A 15,058-nucleotide genomic window follows, 5' to 3' on the forward strand; every position below is an offset into this window, starting at 1 on the left:
ATCATCATTCACCAGCCCTGAGCTAATCGGAAGGGCCGTGCTGGAGGACGCACTTTTGGAGAGCCCTTTCTTCCCGGTCTGCTGCTGACCAGTGGTAATCTGGCTCTTGTGCAATCACAGAGGCAGCATGTTTGTGTGGGGGAGAGGATGAGCTGCTAGGAGGTGATATAAAGCTGGCAGCAGGAAGTGCAGGAAGGACCCAGCCTGCTGTGTGTAGATGAGCTTGGAGTGGTCTGACAATGGTGAGTGGGATGAGAACAGGTGAGAGCTTTGTGTTGAGGCTGCTGCAGCCATGGGTGGCTCTTTCAGGAGGGGGCTTTGCAAGCAGAGGCACCTCCTGTTTCACAGAAGCAGAGGGCAGAGCTTCCCAGGTTTGCCAGGGATGTCATGCTGAGCTGGGAACTAGCCTGTATCTGCCAGCAGTATGGCCCTGGCAGCAGCAGGGACCAGTTTTCCACTGAAGCTCGGGGATTGTGCCATGGGAGCCATGCCCCCACGGCAGATGGGGCTCTGCATGCCCCGGGTTTTGTAGAATTGGTGCTTTGCGAACCATCCCTGCTCTGCTGCAGTGAGTGAGGAGCACGGCTGGGAATAAACCCGCCTTGCACAGATTTCTGGTGGTCACAGCTGCTCAGCATAAGGCTGAGGGAATATATGATTTGCTGCCAGACCACAGCAGAGCTTTTGGCCTTACTTTGCCCTGCACTGAGGGCATGTGCAGTGAGCAGGGCAGCAGCATGTCAGAGCCACTAGCCCCAAGTGACCCATATCCATGGCTCTGATAAGACTCCAATGTCTGGGACTCATCCAGCACCATGCCATTAATTTCTCTAAAGAAACATATTATCTGACCTAGTGGGGGAGACTGACTTTATCTGTGGCTTCATGACATAAATTTTAGTTATGTTCAAGGTCGTGTTTGTTTTTGTTTTTTAATCCCATTGTCTCTGTTGTTGTGGATATAGGTTACTGGAAAGGCAAAGATGTTTTTGCAAATCCTAACTGTTCTGAAAAGCTATGGCTGGAGTGGGAAGAGAGAAATTCCTTTTCTCTGTTGGGAGCTTGGATTGATGCCTCAGCTGTGCGGTTTTACTCAGAGTGCCTGTTCATGCTGAAATATGGCTTCATTATTGCCAGCACATCCCTGCTGTCTGAAATAGGGTTACTCCCATCCCTTCTTTCTGGACTATCTCTTTTTGGTTCAGCTATATGCTACCTAAATTCAGGACAGTAGTTGGCCATTGCATTATCCTGGGTTGGGATGGGATTGCTGATTTTGCCCCTGGGGATAGGAAATTACTTCATACCATTGAACCTGTAGTTTTTGGAGAAAATACAGTGCAGAAATTATCATACCCATGCTTGAGGGTTGGCTCTTTCTGAATGATTGCAAACATCACCAGTGAGCATGCTGAAAACCTTAGTTACCCAGAGCCTGCTTGTTTTTACAGGAAGGGACTGTGACATATTTGCTGCTGGTCTCTGCCCTATGCCTGGCTGGCTGTGAAGGCAACAAGAGTGAGTCTCATTGTGTACTGTCCCTGCTGGGTCACAGACAGGTAGTATGGAAAGGAGAGGTGGAAGCCTCACCTGATCTGTGTTCAGGTTCCTCATAACAGGGCACTGCTGAAAGCTGCTAAAGGAGGATGAGGGAGCAATGCTCAGGAGGGCACAAACTGGCATATAAGAGCTATCAAAACAGACAGAAACTTCGTACTCTCCATCCCAGCCACATATGGTGTATAACCTATGGAGATAGGCACAGACGCTGTGATGTGCCACCACTCTCCATGCTAGCTGATGCTACCTTCTGAGCTCCAGTCCAGATTATGGCCATTCTGGGGAGGTCTTCCATGCTCTTGATCACATCCTCGCAGGCGAGCCAAGGCAGCAGCTTTTTCCTGAGATTTGGTGGCATGGTGGCAGTGTGCCTGCTTTTGCTCTGAGTGAGGATCTCAGCCCTCGTGAGCAGTGGGGCGAATTCACTTTTGTGTCTCTCGTAGGGCAAATGTTACAGCATTTCAGCTTGCTTGCGTTGCTTTCACTGCAGGTGAGCTGGTGAGCCCTCACAGCTTGAGGGAAGGTTTTGCACTGCGTCCCAAGAGGAATTCAGACACCTGCCTGCTGAACCCATGCCAACACCAGGGGGACTGCCAGATGGTGGAGGACAGACCCATTTGCAGCTGCAAACCTGGCTTCACAGGGGCGTTGTGCCAAGGTAGGGTTGGGGGTGCTGGTGAGCTCAGTCTGCCCACGGGCACCAAAGAGAAGGGTGACGAGAAGGGTGCGCTGGTGTTACCACTGTGGGCCCCAGGAGTACCTCCCAGCTCTTGATTTGGTTGCATCCCCCCACCTCTGCCACCATGTCCTGACTACAGTTTGATACAAGACCCGGTCACAGGCCATTTCCTTCCTCCCCAACAGTCTTAATTCCTGTAAGAAGGAAGCCTTCACTGTCAAGAAGACGTGCTGTGGTGTAGCCCTATCAGGTCAGCAAGGCATACTGCAGAGCACAGCTGCCTTGCAGCGACACAGGCTCCAGCACAGCTTCAGTGCAGGCTCCTTCCAGACACTGGTCAAAATTGTGTCTTGTTCATCTGAAATAGAGGATCGCTGTTGCAGCCTGGTTACCTTGGCAGACTGCAGCAATTCTGTAGATGACTCATCTGAAGGGACCAGACCCATGACATCTGCCTGTGGTGTCTTGAGTTTGAGGACTGTGTCCATTCAGAGTATCAGCAGCTGTGGACTTGTGCAGGTGTCAGGCAACTATCAGAAAACTAGTCGTTAGCTTTTGTGCATTTCCAAAGGTTTGTCTTTTGCTTTTGCCCAGTGTTTCTGAAGACCCCTACCAGCAGCCTCCCACAAAGCTGGGGTGAGGGTTTGCTGAGCTCAGTGGGACTGTGCCATTCCATAGCTGACTTAGGGCTCCTTCAGGCCTCTTATTGCTATTGCAGATGGCTTTTTCCCCCAGATGTTGTACTAAAATTGGCCTGCGAGGAAGAGCACATGAAGATGATGGTGAGGAAGGAGGTGTTTGAACTCTTGAAAATCCCCCGGGAACTTGTCCACTTGAAGAACCAGGCATGCAAGGTTTCAGAAAGGGAAGAAGAGGGCGAGCGGTTTTTTGCAGCCACTCTCACAGGTGAAAATCATACTGCTTGTGGATCAATAATTCAGGTGAGGATCCATCACAGATTCTCTGCATAGTTCTGAAGCCATGAGAGGAACAGATGTGCTGAGTGGGGACAGCATGGGAAAGCCATGGGGACTTTTCCTTTTGTATCTGGCACTGTGAAGTTCTCTTTCCCCTTGAAAGGCTTCTCTGGGGGGCTATCAGAAAGCTTTTTTGCCTCCACCAAACCTCTGCTGGCAGCACATCTTGTCATGTTCAGCAGAGCATGGAAGCCTCAGTGTATTCTTTAGGAGCTGATAACAGCCCTCGGCTTTCTGGCACAAACTTCTGAGCTCTGCAGTCCTGGCTGTAACTCCTTGCTACATCACTTAATTCTTTAGAAATGCGCTGTGCTGGTGGGATCTGTCACTAGCCAGGAGATGGGTTTGACTCAGCTACTGTCCCCAGAGGCCATGGGCTGCTTTGTGCCTGGGCAGGGGCCCCACTGCACAGGGTTCCACAGACTCCCCTGGAGAACCTGACAGGTTCTCCTGGACCAGGGAGGGTGCTGAGGAACCGGTGATCCATCTCTGTCTTGCACAGGAGGGCTATCACCTCTGGTCTGTGTGCTGGCTCCTGCCTCCTCTGTGGTGGCTGCCAGTAGCCCCTGGACATGGGATTTGAAGCCTGATGGCCTTGAGCAGCTACAGCTGAGTTGCTGAGCTCTGTGTATGGACTGAGGCATGGTCTGGACACCTTGTTTCTGTGTCATTCCAGCAAAACAACTCCCATGTGTCATACTCAAACGTCATTGAATCAGAGCGGGAAGTACGCGGGAGTGTGATCTCCCGGAGTTTTCAACTGGAGGTGCATTTCTCCTGCGTCTATGCCTATGAGCAGGTGGTGAAGGTGCCCTTTGCTCTCACCGCTGTCGACAAGTGAGTGGTTCCTTCTCACCTTGCTGCTGACGTAGTATATTCGAGCTTGTGGGAAAATAGATGCCTTTAATGAGATGATCTGCAAGAGCCCTACGGAGCCACCAGAGAGCTCTGAGAACAATATCACATCAGGGTGCCTCTCTTTCTCTGCCCAGAGATGGCCCAAACATAGCTTTTCAAGATAATGTTTGGGCTTGGGACAGGGGCGTGTAGAATCTACCTTTCTGCTATTCTCCAAAAAATAAAGTGGGCACTGGAACGTGCTCACTGTGGAGGTGCAGGTTAGGAACCTCTGGTAGCCTTTCTTCTAGCCCTCGCTGGCCAGCATGTCTGTGGGAACCCCCAGAGCTCTGCACACACTATGGAGCTGTCCTTGCCCCTGTCTGCACGTGGTGCAGATGGACAAGCCCAACTCTCAGCAAGGCTGTACTTGAGAGTGGAAAAATGTCCAGGGTCAGGAACCTGGAGGAACCTGTGACAGCACTGCGGGCTTGACTTAGCTCCTGCCTTCTTGCTGTGCTCATGAGCTTTCCTCTCTTCTCAGGCTGGTGCAGTTCGTGGTCAAAGAAGGGCACTTCAATGTCAGCATGAGGCTGTACAAAACTCCCTCCTACCTCCAGCCCTATAACCTGCCGACCACAGCTGTCCCCATCACAGACACACTCTATGCCATGCTGAAGATAGAAGGACAGCATCAGCTCCGATACTTCGTCCTGAGTGTTGAGGACTGCTGGGCCACGCCAAGCTCAGATCCCTACCAGGATGTGCGGCATGAGCTCATTGAGCAGGGGTGAGCAGTGTATCCCCTAGCACTCCCAGTCTCTGCGCCACAGGCGCCATGGACACCATGAGCACAGTTGCCTGTCTCTGTGAGCTGCTGAGGACAGGTTGTTTGTGAGGGAGCTGTGAGCAGTGACACCATTAAGTGCTTCCCAGGCTTGATGAGCTCTCAGACTGCTCTGAATTTAGCTCCCCCCCCCACACACACACACACCTAACCCTCATCTAACTTCCTCTGGAAGATGTCCAGCATCACTCTTGGCTGGCTGGGGAGGCAAAGGGCAAGGGATGCAGGCAGCCTTTGTTATGCAGAAAGGTGGCTGTGGCCAAGCTAAAGTTGGTAACGTGGATATCTGGGATGTAGGCCACAACCAGGCGCACTCCCACTTTGCCCAGTGGTGATGGCCACACAGAGCCAGATATGAAACAGCTCCTTCACTGGTGGGAGCTCCAGCCTGGGCTGGGCATGATACACAGTGCTAAGGGAACACATCCCCACAGGTACCCAGACACAAATGATGCTGTCCAGTTCTGCCTGGGGGCTGCGCCTGGTCCCCGTGTGCTCTGGAGCAAACCAGAGCTGCTGGTGTCCCAGGCCAGGATGTACTCCCTTCTTTTCTGCCTGCTGACTCATCCGTCATGTCCCAGGTGTCCCCACGACGAGACTGTGACATACCTGAATGCCATAGGAGAGAGCACTACAGCCAAGTTCAGCTTCCAGATGTTTCAGTTTGTGGGGTACTCCGAGGTGTTCCTGCACTGCCGTGTCCGGCTGTGTCTTCCCGACAGTCCTGAGCCCTGTGCCAAGGTGAGCTTTCTTGGCCATGCAGGGAGGGCCCTTCCCTGGGCCCACTGTTTGTGGAAAGGTTTCTGCTCTGGTTTCAGGTACCTCAGCACAATAAACAACGTCCAGTGGCAGGGTCTCACCTCAGGGCCCTGAACTGGAGTTAGAGGAGTTTGAACCCACCAAAGAGCTCCTTTCTGTCTTCTCTTCCACCTGCTGGGTATCTGCAGAAGGAGACTTTTACACTAGGACTTGGGGAGAAACAGGCTAAGGTTCTTTCAGAACCATCCCCTTTCCCATGCTCTAGGGGCTTGACGGGGCAGAGTATCAGGACAGCTCTTCCTCTTTGCCCTGTGGGTTGGACTGCTCCCCTGCCCTCTGGTCCCACCTCCTTTCTCTTGGCTTTGTTGGCAGCAATGCCCCAGACACTGGAGGAGCAAGCGGGCGCTGGCGGATGACTACAATAAGATTGTCTCCTATGGGCCCATCCACCTGCTGGCTGCTCCTTCCTCGGAAGCAGAGAGCCATCGTTCCAGGGCTGACCAACAGGATGTGCAGGGTACGTATGCCACTCCTGGGAGGACAGCAGTTGAGACCCTTGCCACTGTCTAGGTAATGTCACATTATTACAAAGGGCTACTAAAATCACTGCCCCGCATAGGACTGTGGAGTTTTTCAAGTATCGCATCCACACGTGGCGTGCTCCAGAAGTCATGCCAGCACAGGGGTTAGCTCTGTGTAAGTGGTTCCCATAGAATGCACAGGTCAAGCTGAGCAGAGGAGTGGGGCTGGCAGGATCTAAGAGACAGCAGGGTGTAGGTATAGCACCCAAGGTGAGGAAGGCTGGGTTTTCACAGTGGTGGACTCTGAATCAACCCAGCAAGTCAGGATCTTTCCGAGCACCAGTGTCAATCGAGGAGATCTAAGCAGCAGTCCAGGAACAGGGCTGGGGACAAACCTGCTGACAGTATGGCTTGTAGCAAGCATGAAGTCCAGGCATGATTTTAAATGGAGACCCTAGGCAGCAGGTGGGTGGAGGCCCCAGGTGAGGCTGGTGGGGGTGACCAAGTCCTGTTAGTGCCCTCAGGGATCCACAGTATCCCAGTCTGGTGGGTCTTGCCCTTCACAGTCAATAGCCCCCTCTTCTGCTCGCCTCCTGCCCCCAAACATCCCACTGGCCTGCAGGAACCATGCCGGGAGCCATGGCCAGCTCAGGAGACCCAGACGTGTAACCAACCTTTCCTCTCTTTGGCAGAACCCAGCCTGTGGCTCCCTGGGGGCCTCATCCTGCTGTGTGTGCTTGGTGTGTTCGCTGTGGCTGCCGCAGCTGTCAGCATGAGGAGGCAGACGCTGTAGAAAATGGCTGTTTCCAAATAAACATAGCAGTAGCAGAGACTCTTGCCTGCATCTTTACAGGGGTTCTGGTGAAGGAGATTCAAATGGTGCTCAAAGGATGAGTCACATCAGAACATTTCTATTCCCTGTCATATCCCTTGGACCTTCTCATCCCCTCCTGGCCCACAGTGAAACAAGTACCCAGGAAAGCTGAGATGCAGGGGCTGCTCCACGGTGATGAGATGAGGTGCCTCATGGGGTCTGGCTCCTGGGCTGTAGGGCATGCTGTTGGGCTCTTCAGAATCCAGCAACCCAGCTGTAGCAAGCCCTGCCTGCAGGCTTGGCCTAGAGAGCAAATAGAGCCACAAGATTTTTTTCACAGACTCTTTCTTACTCTGGGCAGATGGTTGGCTTTGGAAAGGGCAGGCACCACTGCACAGAGCAGGGGAACGTGGTGTTTCTAAAATGGTCCCGTCTATAGAGAACAAATTTCCAGAAACCTTCAGTGGAGAGGAAAAAGGTTTCTGCTTTTCTCCTCCCCAGAATGAGTCACCCAGGCATGTAGGGAGATGGAGCTCTTTGCCCACCAGAACTGGACCTTGTGTAGTTCTTAGTGTCACAGACGATGTACCGTTAGCAGAGAAAGGGCTGCTCTGTGCATGCATGCATGTGTATGTGCATATACAGATCTCTCTTCCTCCTGAACGGCTGCAAATTGCTAGAAAGATTTTAGGTCACTTATACATCCCTAAAATGAAGAAAATAATAAATATTGTTGACTTGTAAACATCAACGACTAAATCCATAGTGCTTAGACAGCTAACAAAGTTTTAATGCTAAAACAGACATGGATTGGACAAGATAACTGTTTTCTCTGAGATGATAGGTGTTGACTTGCACACAGAGATGTAATACAGCATGGAGGGGACAGTGCAGCTTGGGAGCAGCCACAGCTGGCTGAGGGTATGGGGAATGCAGCACCCTAGTGCCCAATGGGCTGAAGTGTGGTGTCCTCATGGAAATCGCCGCTAGCGGCAGTGTTCTGCAGGAGACAAGCGCAGCAGATCCACTGCCTGAAGAATTCTCCCAGGTTCATTTGGAGAGGCCGTATTGTAAAGATGCCTGGTGGATAAATCTCTTTTGCTAATTCCCAGACCTGACCCTCATGGGGTCTGCAGAGTCTGGGTACAGCAGGAAAACCCACCCCTGGGCTGGTCCAGTGCCCAAGTCCATCTTCTGCTGGGAATTATGGGCAAAGATCAGCATGGCCCCATCCAGGATGAAGGTAGCCAGCTCATGGGCCACAGCAAGAGTCCCTGGGGAACAAGATCAGAGCACTTCTGAGGCCATGAAGCCTGCAGGGACTTTGACAGAAGGGCAGTGTCGGGATTCCTTGCACCAAAGTGCTGTGTGCTGCCCAAGGCAGGCCCCTAGGAGCAAAAGGACAGCCAAAGCAAAAAGTCCTGCTAGGGTGGATCAAACCCAGTGAAGGATAAACTGAGGTATGGGTGAGGGCCAGGACCACACTGGTCAGCTGGGGTGCTTGTCCTCCACAGAAAGCTGTGTCCTTCAGGCTGAAAGCTCGCGGGCAGCAAGTGTGCTCACCGGCAGGAAGTCCAGCCAGCAGCTATCCCTGTGACCCAGCCACGGTTCTGTCGTTCCTCATGATGTGGGAGAGGGAGTTTGTGGTCTCCTCCATCTTTGGGTAGTAGAGGACGACCAGCCAGATGAAGATGAAGAGGCCTGCAGGGAGAGGAAGGAAACTCAGCAGTGGCAGCGAGAGGGGCTCCTCTGGGTGCTTCTCCAACCTCTGCACAGCACAGCATTGGTGGCTGGGACCCGTTGTTTGGCGGGGTCACTTTGCTCCCTGCTAAAGGGAAGGGCACAATGGTGCCAGACAGTGTCGGTGCCTTGGGACCCCTGGTCAACCACTGCCAAGCTTGCTCTTGCCTCCCATGTCTTCCCAGCCCAGCCCTGGGAGCCAGCAGGCTCAAGCTTCAAGCTGTCTCTGACCTTGAAGGGAGTTCAGGATGACAGAGAGGTAGAGTATAGGTACTGAGGAGCTGCCATAGCTGAGGAATGCCAGCGCCCAGGTGGCTCCCAGCAGGCAGAAAAGCCCCACAACCGCCAGGGCCACTCTCCAGGCTTTGCAGCGCCCCTGCACCATTCCCGTGCTCCACAGGTGGCAGTTCTTCCAGGCCACCACCCCAAAGATGGCTGTGTTGAAGAGGAAGACAAGGCTGAAATAGCCGCAGTTCGTGATGTAGTGGACAAGGAGGTGTTCGGAATTGATCCAGCACCTGAAATGAGACAACTGCAATGTCTCCAGCAGACCTGCTACCCCCACCTCCATGGCAGCACCCCCAAGAGCCCCCCATGGTCTCCTCTGGAGGATGTGTTTGGACATGCCCTCATGCTAGTGTGATTTTTTCCAAGGCCAGGATGAAGCATGGGGGACAGCAGGGCAGAGGGAGAGGAAGCCCAGGGAAACTCCAGGTGGACCCGGGACATCCTTCATGTCATGGAGCCCTGTGGGCATGCCAAGGAGGCTTGGTGAGACTGCCCAGCTGCTCCTGCCCACCCTAAGGTTCCATCTGTGGCTGTGCATTCCCAGTACTGGGTGCCTGTGGCCGGAGTGCTGTTGCACGATGGTTACCACGGCTCAGTTTTAATCAAGATTAGGAAAGAGGAAGCATTGTGCAAAGCTGAACAGGATGGACACAAAAACCACACAGCTGCACTCCCAGCAGGACAAGGTCACTGTTTCCTGTGCCAAAGGGCCACCCAACCCCTGTGGGCGGTGGTGTGAGACCATGCCACGCACAGGTGGACTACAGTCTGCTGGTCCGTCGTCCGAATGCTGTATTCTCCATAGCTGCCCATGGCTCCTGCCACAACCACCACCAGAGCAGGGAAGCCTGAAGAACAAAGGAGACCATTGTGGGGTAGGTCAGGGAGGCAAGGGGGAGGTGAGGCAGCCAGCTCAGGGTCTCTACCTGTCCATCCTATCCACACATGTGCTGGCCTCCAGGAATGTAGGGAAAGGCTGAGCTCACCCAAGTGCTGTAGGCACAAGGGATGCTGCTGGGACATGATAGGGTGAGGAGCGACATCAGGGAGTGGTAGGGCTTGAGGTGTTCCCTAAACTCTCCATGGGGTCACCCACTTTGGTGCCACTCACAGTGCCTGGGCTGGGAAGAGCAGGTTTCCAACAGGGGTGGGAAGGAAGACCCCAGAATATCATGGGGTCATCAGGAGATGGTGCCTGTAGGAGCTGCCCTGAACTCCTGTGGGCAACGCCACTCACTATGCTGAGCCTGGATGGGGACTTATTCTCTCTGTCAGTGCAAAGCCCTGTCCCCTCTGGCTGTAACCCACTGACCCCCTTGCCCTCTGGGGTGGCCCAGCAACCAGTGCTCACCCCATCCGACGAGGCACAGCTTTGCCAGGTAGTGGTGTATGTAGGTGCCAAGGACCTTGACAAAGAGAAGGTAGAGATGAGAGCCTTCCAGTGCAGTCCAGGTGAAGCAGCAGAGAAGGCAGTAGTGAGTGAGCCCCCCCAGGGCACTGCACAGCCCTGGCATGGCCCTGCTGGAGACCCCATTGTTGAGCAGGAAAGCCAGGTTGAGCAGGAGCAGGCTGCTGACCAGGTTCATGTGAAGCCCCAGGTTGGTGCGGAGGGTCTCCTCAGACCTGAATTGCTGGTAGCTGCACCTGGCAGGGAGCGGAAAAGGCCGGGGGCACAGCTGAGTGGGGCAGAGGGGGCCCACACACGATGGGGAGGGTCACAGCAGGCACTGCCAGTGTCGGGGGAGAGGAGCATCCCCTGGCCCCGGCCCCACAACTGGGGGTCACCCCTTACCCCAGAGGGTTCATGGAGATACACCAGGCCTGGGACTGCCCATGTCCCTCCCGCCCCCAAACCCAGCCGGGGTCCATGGAGCCACTGGCACACCCTACCTTAAGAAAATATAGAAGGCAATGGTGAAGATGGAGAAAGCCACAGCCACCCCACAGCCAGTATTGGCCACAGCCACCAACGTCTGTACCATGGACGTGTTCAGAGCCGGGTTCTGCCAAACACGTGCACCCTGGGTCAGATGGGTCCAAACCAGCCTAGAAAACCTAGCTACAGCTGCAAGAACCACAGGGCTGAGTGGGGTCCTGCAGCACAGGAGGAGAACTCCTGGTGAGGTGCTGCAGGACCTCACAAGCCCAGAACCCTCAGGTCTTTCCCTCAGATCTCCAGGGAGAGTGGAGGTGGGGGCAGATCTGAGGAGATGCAACCTCTCTTGAGGTGTGGGCACAAGATGAGGGAAGGGACCCTGAGTCTCAGTGCTTCCAGAGTCAGTCCGCTTCCACCCTTTACATCCCCTACTGATATGTGCCTGCCGGAAGGGGAAGGGCATGAAGCTGGTGTTGTTTTTAAGGTTGTTTTTAAGAAAGGCCTGGGCTTGCCTGGGAGCAGAAACGACTGTCTTTGTGCAGCTAGTGGCGACACTTGAGGGACCAAGTAGCTGAGGGATGGGCTGGCAGCATAGCCAGGGTAAAAGCAGGAGCTGTAGGGAATGGGGTTGTCACCAGGAGGAGGGTGAAGAAGGTGAGGTGGTTGCAGGAACAGACTGTCTCCTTGTCCCCAGGCAGTGTGACACATCCTCTGGTGCTCCAGCCACCTGCCTGCCCTGCAACCAGCACAGGGCAACAGCAGTGAGCACCAGGCAAAGCATCCTCCAGCCAAGCCCTCCATCCCACCCCACAGAAACCCTCAAGCACAGGTGGGGGAGCTGCAATGCTTCTTGGTGGGAAGGAGGTAGCAGGACGGAGGCTGAGAGTGTGGCACATGCCCATGGATTGGCTGCGATAGCGCTGTGGCACCCCTGCCCAGCAGGAAGCAGAGTACTAGGGCCATGTCCCAGCTTCAGAGCATTCCCAGCATGGACAAAGCCCTCAGCATCCCCAGCTGACTCTACATGGCAGTGGGGACCGTGGCACAGTAGTGGACCCTTCACACCCTGGCCAGAGGCTTTTGGCAGCTCTGCAGGGGTACCCAGTGCCACCTCCCGCCAACTTTCTTCCACCCCACTGCACCAGAGCCCCGCTCCTGTCCCCACCAAGGCCAATACCTTTGTTGGGCTCCCAGAAGACACACAGTGGGGTGACATTCTGCAAAGAGGAGAGTGGTGTGAGCCTGTGCCTCAGTGGACAGACAGGGAGAGGGAGGGCACATCCAGCTTACAGGGGGCAGCTGCTGGTGGGCAAAGGTGAGATGCACAGGGTCCTGCAGCCCAGAGACGTACAAATCCTCCACCATGATGCCCACCACAGTGTCATCCAAGACCTGCCCCATCTGGTTGTCCTCCTGTTTGGGGCAGCGCTGGCTGAGCTGAGCTGGCAGCACGGATCCTCACAGCCTCATGGTACTGCCAGCAGCACATGCTGGTGGCTGGCATGGGCTGGGAATGATAGATAGCTCATACCTCGAACATGCCGAGTTGCTGGATGTTGAGGACTGTCACCACCATGTGTGCTGTCTGGCTGCTCAGGGACTGGAATACCTCCCGAGGGAGACGGATTTTGCCTGCTTTTCCCTCTTCCATAGAGCTGATTGTCATGGGGCCCTGCAGCAAGGAACAGTGGTATGGGGGTCTCTTGCAGGCAGCGTCCCACTTGGCCACATCGCCTCTCTCAGGGCCCACCAGCCTTGCTCCAGGCACAAACTCAGCCCTGCCCAGGTGGGTTTTACTGAGCAAAATTGCCAGGAGCCCGAGGGCAGAGCCTTCTCACCAGTGCTCAACAGCCAAGGGGCAGACCTGAGGGCAGACCCCAGGGGGAGTCCCAGCCTGCTGTCACCCTGTGGGACGTGGTCCCCTGGCATGTCTAGGCCACGTGAGTGGCTTGAGACAGGCAGGAGGCATGCGATCTGACATTTTCCTCTGGACCACTTGCCCGCTACTGGGCCAGCTCCCTGGGGAGTGACGGCCAAAGAGGCAGGGCTCCTCCACAGTGCACCCAGCTAGCCCAGGGCCTGCTCGGCACGGGATGCTGGAGCTGCTGCAGGTCCAGGAAGCAACTGCAAGTGTGGGGTGAAAGAAATGCGGCAAGGCCCAGCCCGCAGTGTGGGACCCCAGATGGCAGCGGTCACCCCTCACCTGAGCTGGGGAGAAGGAGAGGAGGAGGTCGTGGGCCAGGCCTCTGCTGACATTCAGGTGCAGTGCCTGCAGCCTGTCCGTGCCGCTCAGTGCCGGCCCTGCCATCTGCACCAACCTGCGGGGCAGGCAGTGCTGTGAGGCCCCAGGGCGCAGTGGGGCACTGCCCCGAGCAGCTCCGGGGCCCTGCAGTGCCCCGCCACTACCTGAGCCAGCGTGCCTGCAGGCAGCGGCAGGCAGGGCGGCTGGAGCGGCGCAGCTCTGCGCAGTGGCGGGGCAGGTCCAGGGGCAGGCCGGGGGCCTCGTTCCTCTCCTCTGGCTCCACCGTGATGTTGCAGCATTCTTCGATCCTGTCCCCCCGCTGCAGTGCTGCAGGAGGGGGTGGTGAGGCCCCAGCAGCAGCAGCGTGGGGGCTGTCGGGGCCAGGTGGGCTGGGGTCTCACCGTCACAGCTGTCCTGGCCTCCCGCGGCGTCTGGGGAGCAAAACCCGGCGTCAGCCCCCCACCCCGCACTTGGCCCGCGGGGGAGATGGGTGCCAGTCTGAAATGAGCACACTCAGAGGCTCCCTGGCTGCCCTCCCTTGTGCTACTAAAGGCATGCCAGGCTTCAAAATTTGACAACAAATGTGGGAGCTGGTAACTGCAAAGGCAACACGTCTGCCTTGATGTGCCACTACAGCCCAGGAGCCTCACAGGAGGGATCCCAGGCTGCGGGCACTATTCTAGAAACCAGGACCCATCCAGATCAGCACAACACCCCACCCAGAAGCCCTGTCCGTGGCACAGGGCTCAGCCCTGTTGCTGTAAGGCAGAGAGGAGGCTGTAGGGGAAAACCCCTCACCCTCCGCTTTCCTTTCCCAGCTCTTCACATTCCAGGACTAACTCTGTCTTGGACTGTCCACACTTCATTCATTGTGTCTGGGGTGAAACACCACCGTGGTCTCTGGGCCACAGCTTTCCCACAGGACAGGTATGGGGGTGACCCTGCCCACCCCTGCCCCCCGCCCACTACTCACCAGAAAGCAGCAGGAACAGTAGGACTGTGTCCAGGAGCATGTGCTTCATGCTGCTTTGCAGGTATCCCAGCCACCCCAGGGCTGCTCTGCTCCTGTCCCAAGGCACTGCTCTTCCACAGGCTCCCCCAGGGCTTGCAGCTTCTCCTGAGGCAACAGCCACGTACTCATTTCCTTTCTGCAATCCCCTTGCTTCTCTCTGTGGGTTGGCCAGTAACCTCCCACCTCAAGCTCACTGAAATAGTGCTAACGGTTAGAGCTGCTTCACCTCCCCAGTAGACTCCGGGCTCTATTTTTCTTTCCCTTCTCACCCTATCCTGCCCAACCCCATTGTGCTGACGACCCCTCAGCTCAGAATGGTGAGTGATGTGTTGGGACATCCCCGCTGCCAGCCAAGCCTAGGGCTCCTGTGCCACCCATGGGCACGATGCTCACATGCCTAAGCCCAGGTGCACCCGAGCTTGCAGGTAGGAACAAGAGTGACACATGGGACATAAGCAAAAGTCCAGGTCCACATCCATGTGGCCCTCCTACTGCTTAGCCAATGGTCACTGCAGTGCCTTGATACCGTTGCTCAGCTGGCCGTGGTGGTTCCTCTCCCCCAGCGCTCTCTATGCAAAGAAGAGCTTGGGCACAACACTGAGCATTGACCTGAGCTGCCAGGGCTGCACAGGGAAGGGAAGCCTGCCCACAACCCAGCAGAGAAACACCTTCCTTTTTGCTGCATGGTGACAGTCACCGGAGAGTGCAAACACTTCCCAAGCCCTGAGACCTGCTGCTGACACCCTAAAGCCAACAGCACCAGGCTCCTGGTTCTCTGCTGGTTAACACTGTTATTGGTCTCTGCTCAGCAGGATGGTGTGGGCTGTGCTGGTGTGCGGGGCCTTGTTGAGCTGCAGAAATTCAGCACAGAGAAAAACTGAGTCCTTCCCTGGGGGTGGGACAGCC

At 55.6% G+C, this 15,058-nt stretch overlaps 2 protein-coding genes across 11 annotated transcripts; one reads left to right on the plus strand and one right to left on the minus strand.

Moving 5' to 3' along the window:
• Positions 1-97: 97 nt before the first annotated feature.
• Positions 98-7,010, plus strand: LOC310905687 (uromodulin-like). 4 transcript variants are annotated; one of them, XM_083852399.1, is made up of 9 exons: positions 114-242; positions 1,452-1,518; positions 2,051-2,218; positions 2,975-3,180; positions 3,893-4,053; positions 4,598-4,843; positions 5,482-5,641; positions 6,032-6,176; positions 6,873-7,010. In XM_083852399.1, the coding sequence occupies exons 1-9, from the start codon at positions 240-242 to the stop codon at positions 6,971-6,973; spliced, it is 1,257 nt and encodes a 418-aa protein (XP_083708525.1). In that variant the 5' UTR covers positions 114-239; the 3' UTR covers positions 6,974-7,010. The 4 variants fall into 4 exon arrangements, with proteins under 4 accessions (XP_083708526.1, XP_083708525.1, XP_083708528.1 ...); XM_083852401.1 differs by having other exon boundaries at positions 232-261; positions 2,958-3,180; XM_083852400.1 differs by lacking the exon at positions 1,452-1,518 and having other exon boundaries at positions 98-242.
• A 34-nt stretch (positions 7,011-7,044) lies between these two features.
• ADGRG3 (adhesion G protein-coupled receptor G3) lies at positions 7,045-15,009 on the minus strand. 7 transcript variants are annotated; one of them, XM_083852376.1, is made up of 13 exons: positions 14,114-15,009; positions 13,542-13,571; positions 13,305-13,467; positions 13,102-13,216; positions 12,430-12,570; positions 12,189-12,311; positions 12,076-12,115; positions 11,534-11,634; positions 10,913-11,025; positions 10,374-10,666; positions 9,777-9,870; positions 8,966-9,252; positions 7,045-8,695 (listed from the first exon to the last, which is right to left on the minus strand). In XM_083852376.1, the coding sequence occupies exons 1-13, from the start codon at positions 14,160-14,162 to the stop codon at positions 8,580-8,582; spliced, it is 1,665 nt and encodes a 554-aa protein (XP_083708502.1). In that variant the 5' UTR covers positions 14,163-15,009; the 3' UTR covers positions 7,045-8,579. The 7 variants fall into 7 exon arrangements, with proteins under 7 accessions (XP_083708502.1, XP_083708503.1, XP_083708500.1 ...); XM_083852377.1 differs by having other exon boundaries at positions 10,374-10,428; positions 10,600-10,666; positions 13,102-13,571; XM_083852374.1 differs by having other exon boundaries at positions 7,045-8,268; positions 8,558-8,695; positions 13,102-13,571.
• Between the last annotated feature and the right edge of the window lie 49 nt (positions 15,010-15,058).

Source organism: Anser anser (genome assembly GCF_964211835.1).
Source record: "Anser anser genome assembly, chromosome: 11".
NCBI classification, from domain to species: Eukaryota; Metazoa; Chordata; class Aves; order Anseriformes; family Anatidae; genus Anser; species Anser anser.

What these genes read in the sequence shown, in the direction of transcription:
- LOC310905687 (XM_083852399.1), top strand. An exon ending in CACAGGGGCGTTGTGCCAAG is followed by an intron (nt 2,219 to 2,974) that starts GTAGGGTTGGGG and finishes TTTTTCCCCCAG; the next exon opens with ATGTTGTACTAAAATTGGCC. An exon ending in TGACCAACAGGATGTGCAGG is followed by an intron (nt 6,177 to 6,872) that starts GTACGTATGCCA and finishes TCTCTTTGGCAG; the next exon opens with AACCCAGCCTGTGGCTCCCT.
- ADGRG3 (XM_083852374.1), bottom strand. Translation starts at nt 14,162, where the DNA reads ATGAAGCACATGCTCCTGGACACAGTCCTACTGTTCCTGCTGCTTTCT. An exon ending in CTTCTGGGAGCCCAACAAAG is followed by an intron (nt 11,635 to 12,075) that starts GTATTGGCCTTG and finishes TGCTGGTTGCAG; the next exon opens with GGCAGGCAGGTGGCTGGAGC. An exon ending in CCTTCTTCACCCTCCTCCTG is followed by an intron (nt 11,026 to 11,533) that starts GTGACAACCCCA and finishes CGTGTTTGGCAG; the next exon opens with AACCCGGCTCTGAACACGTC.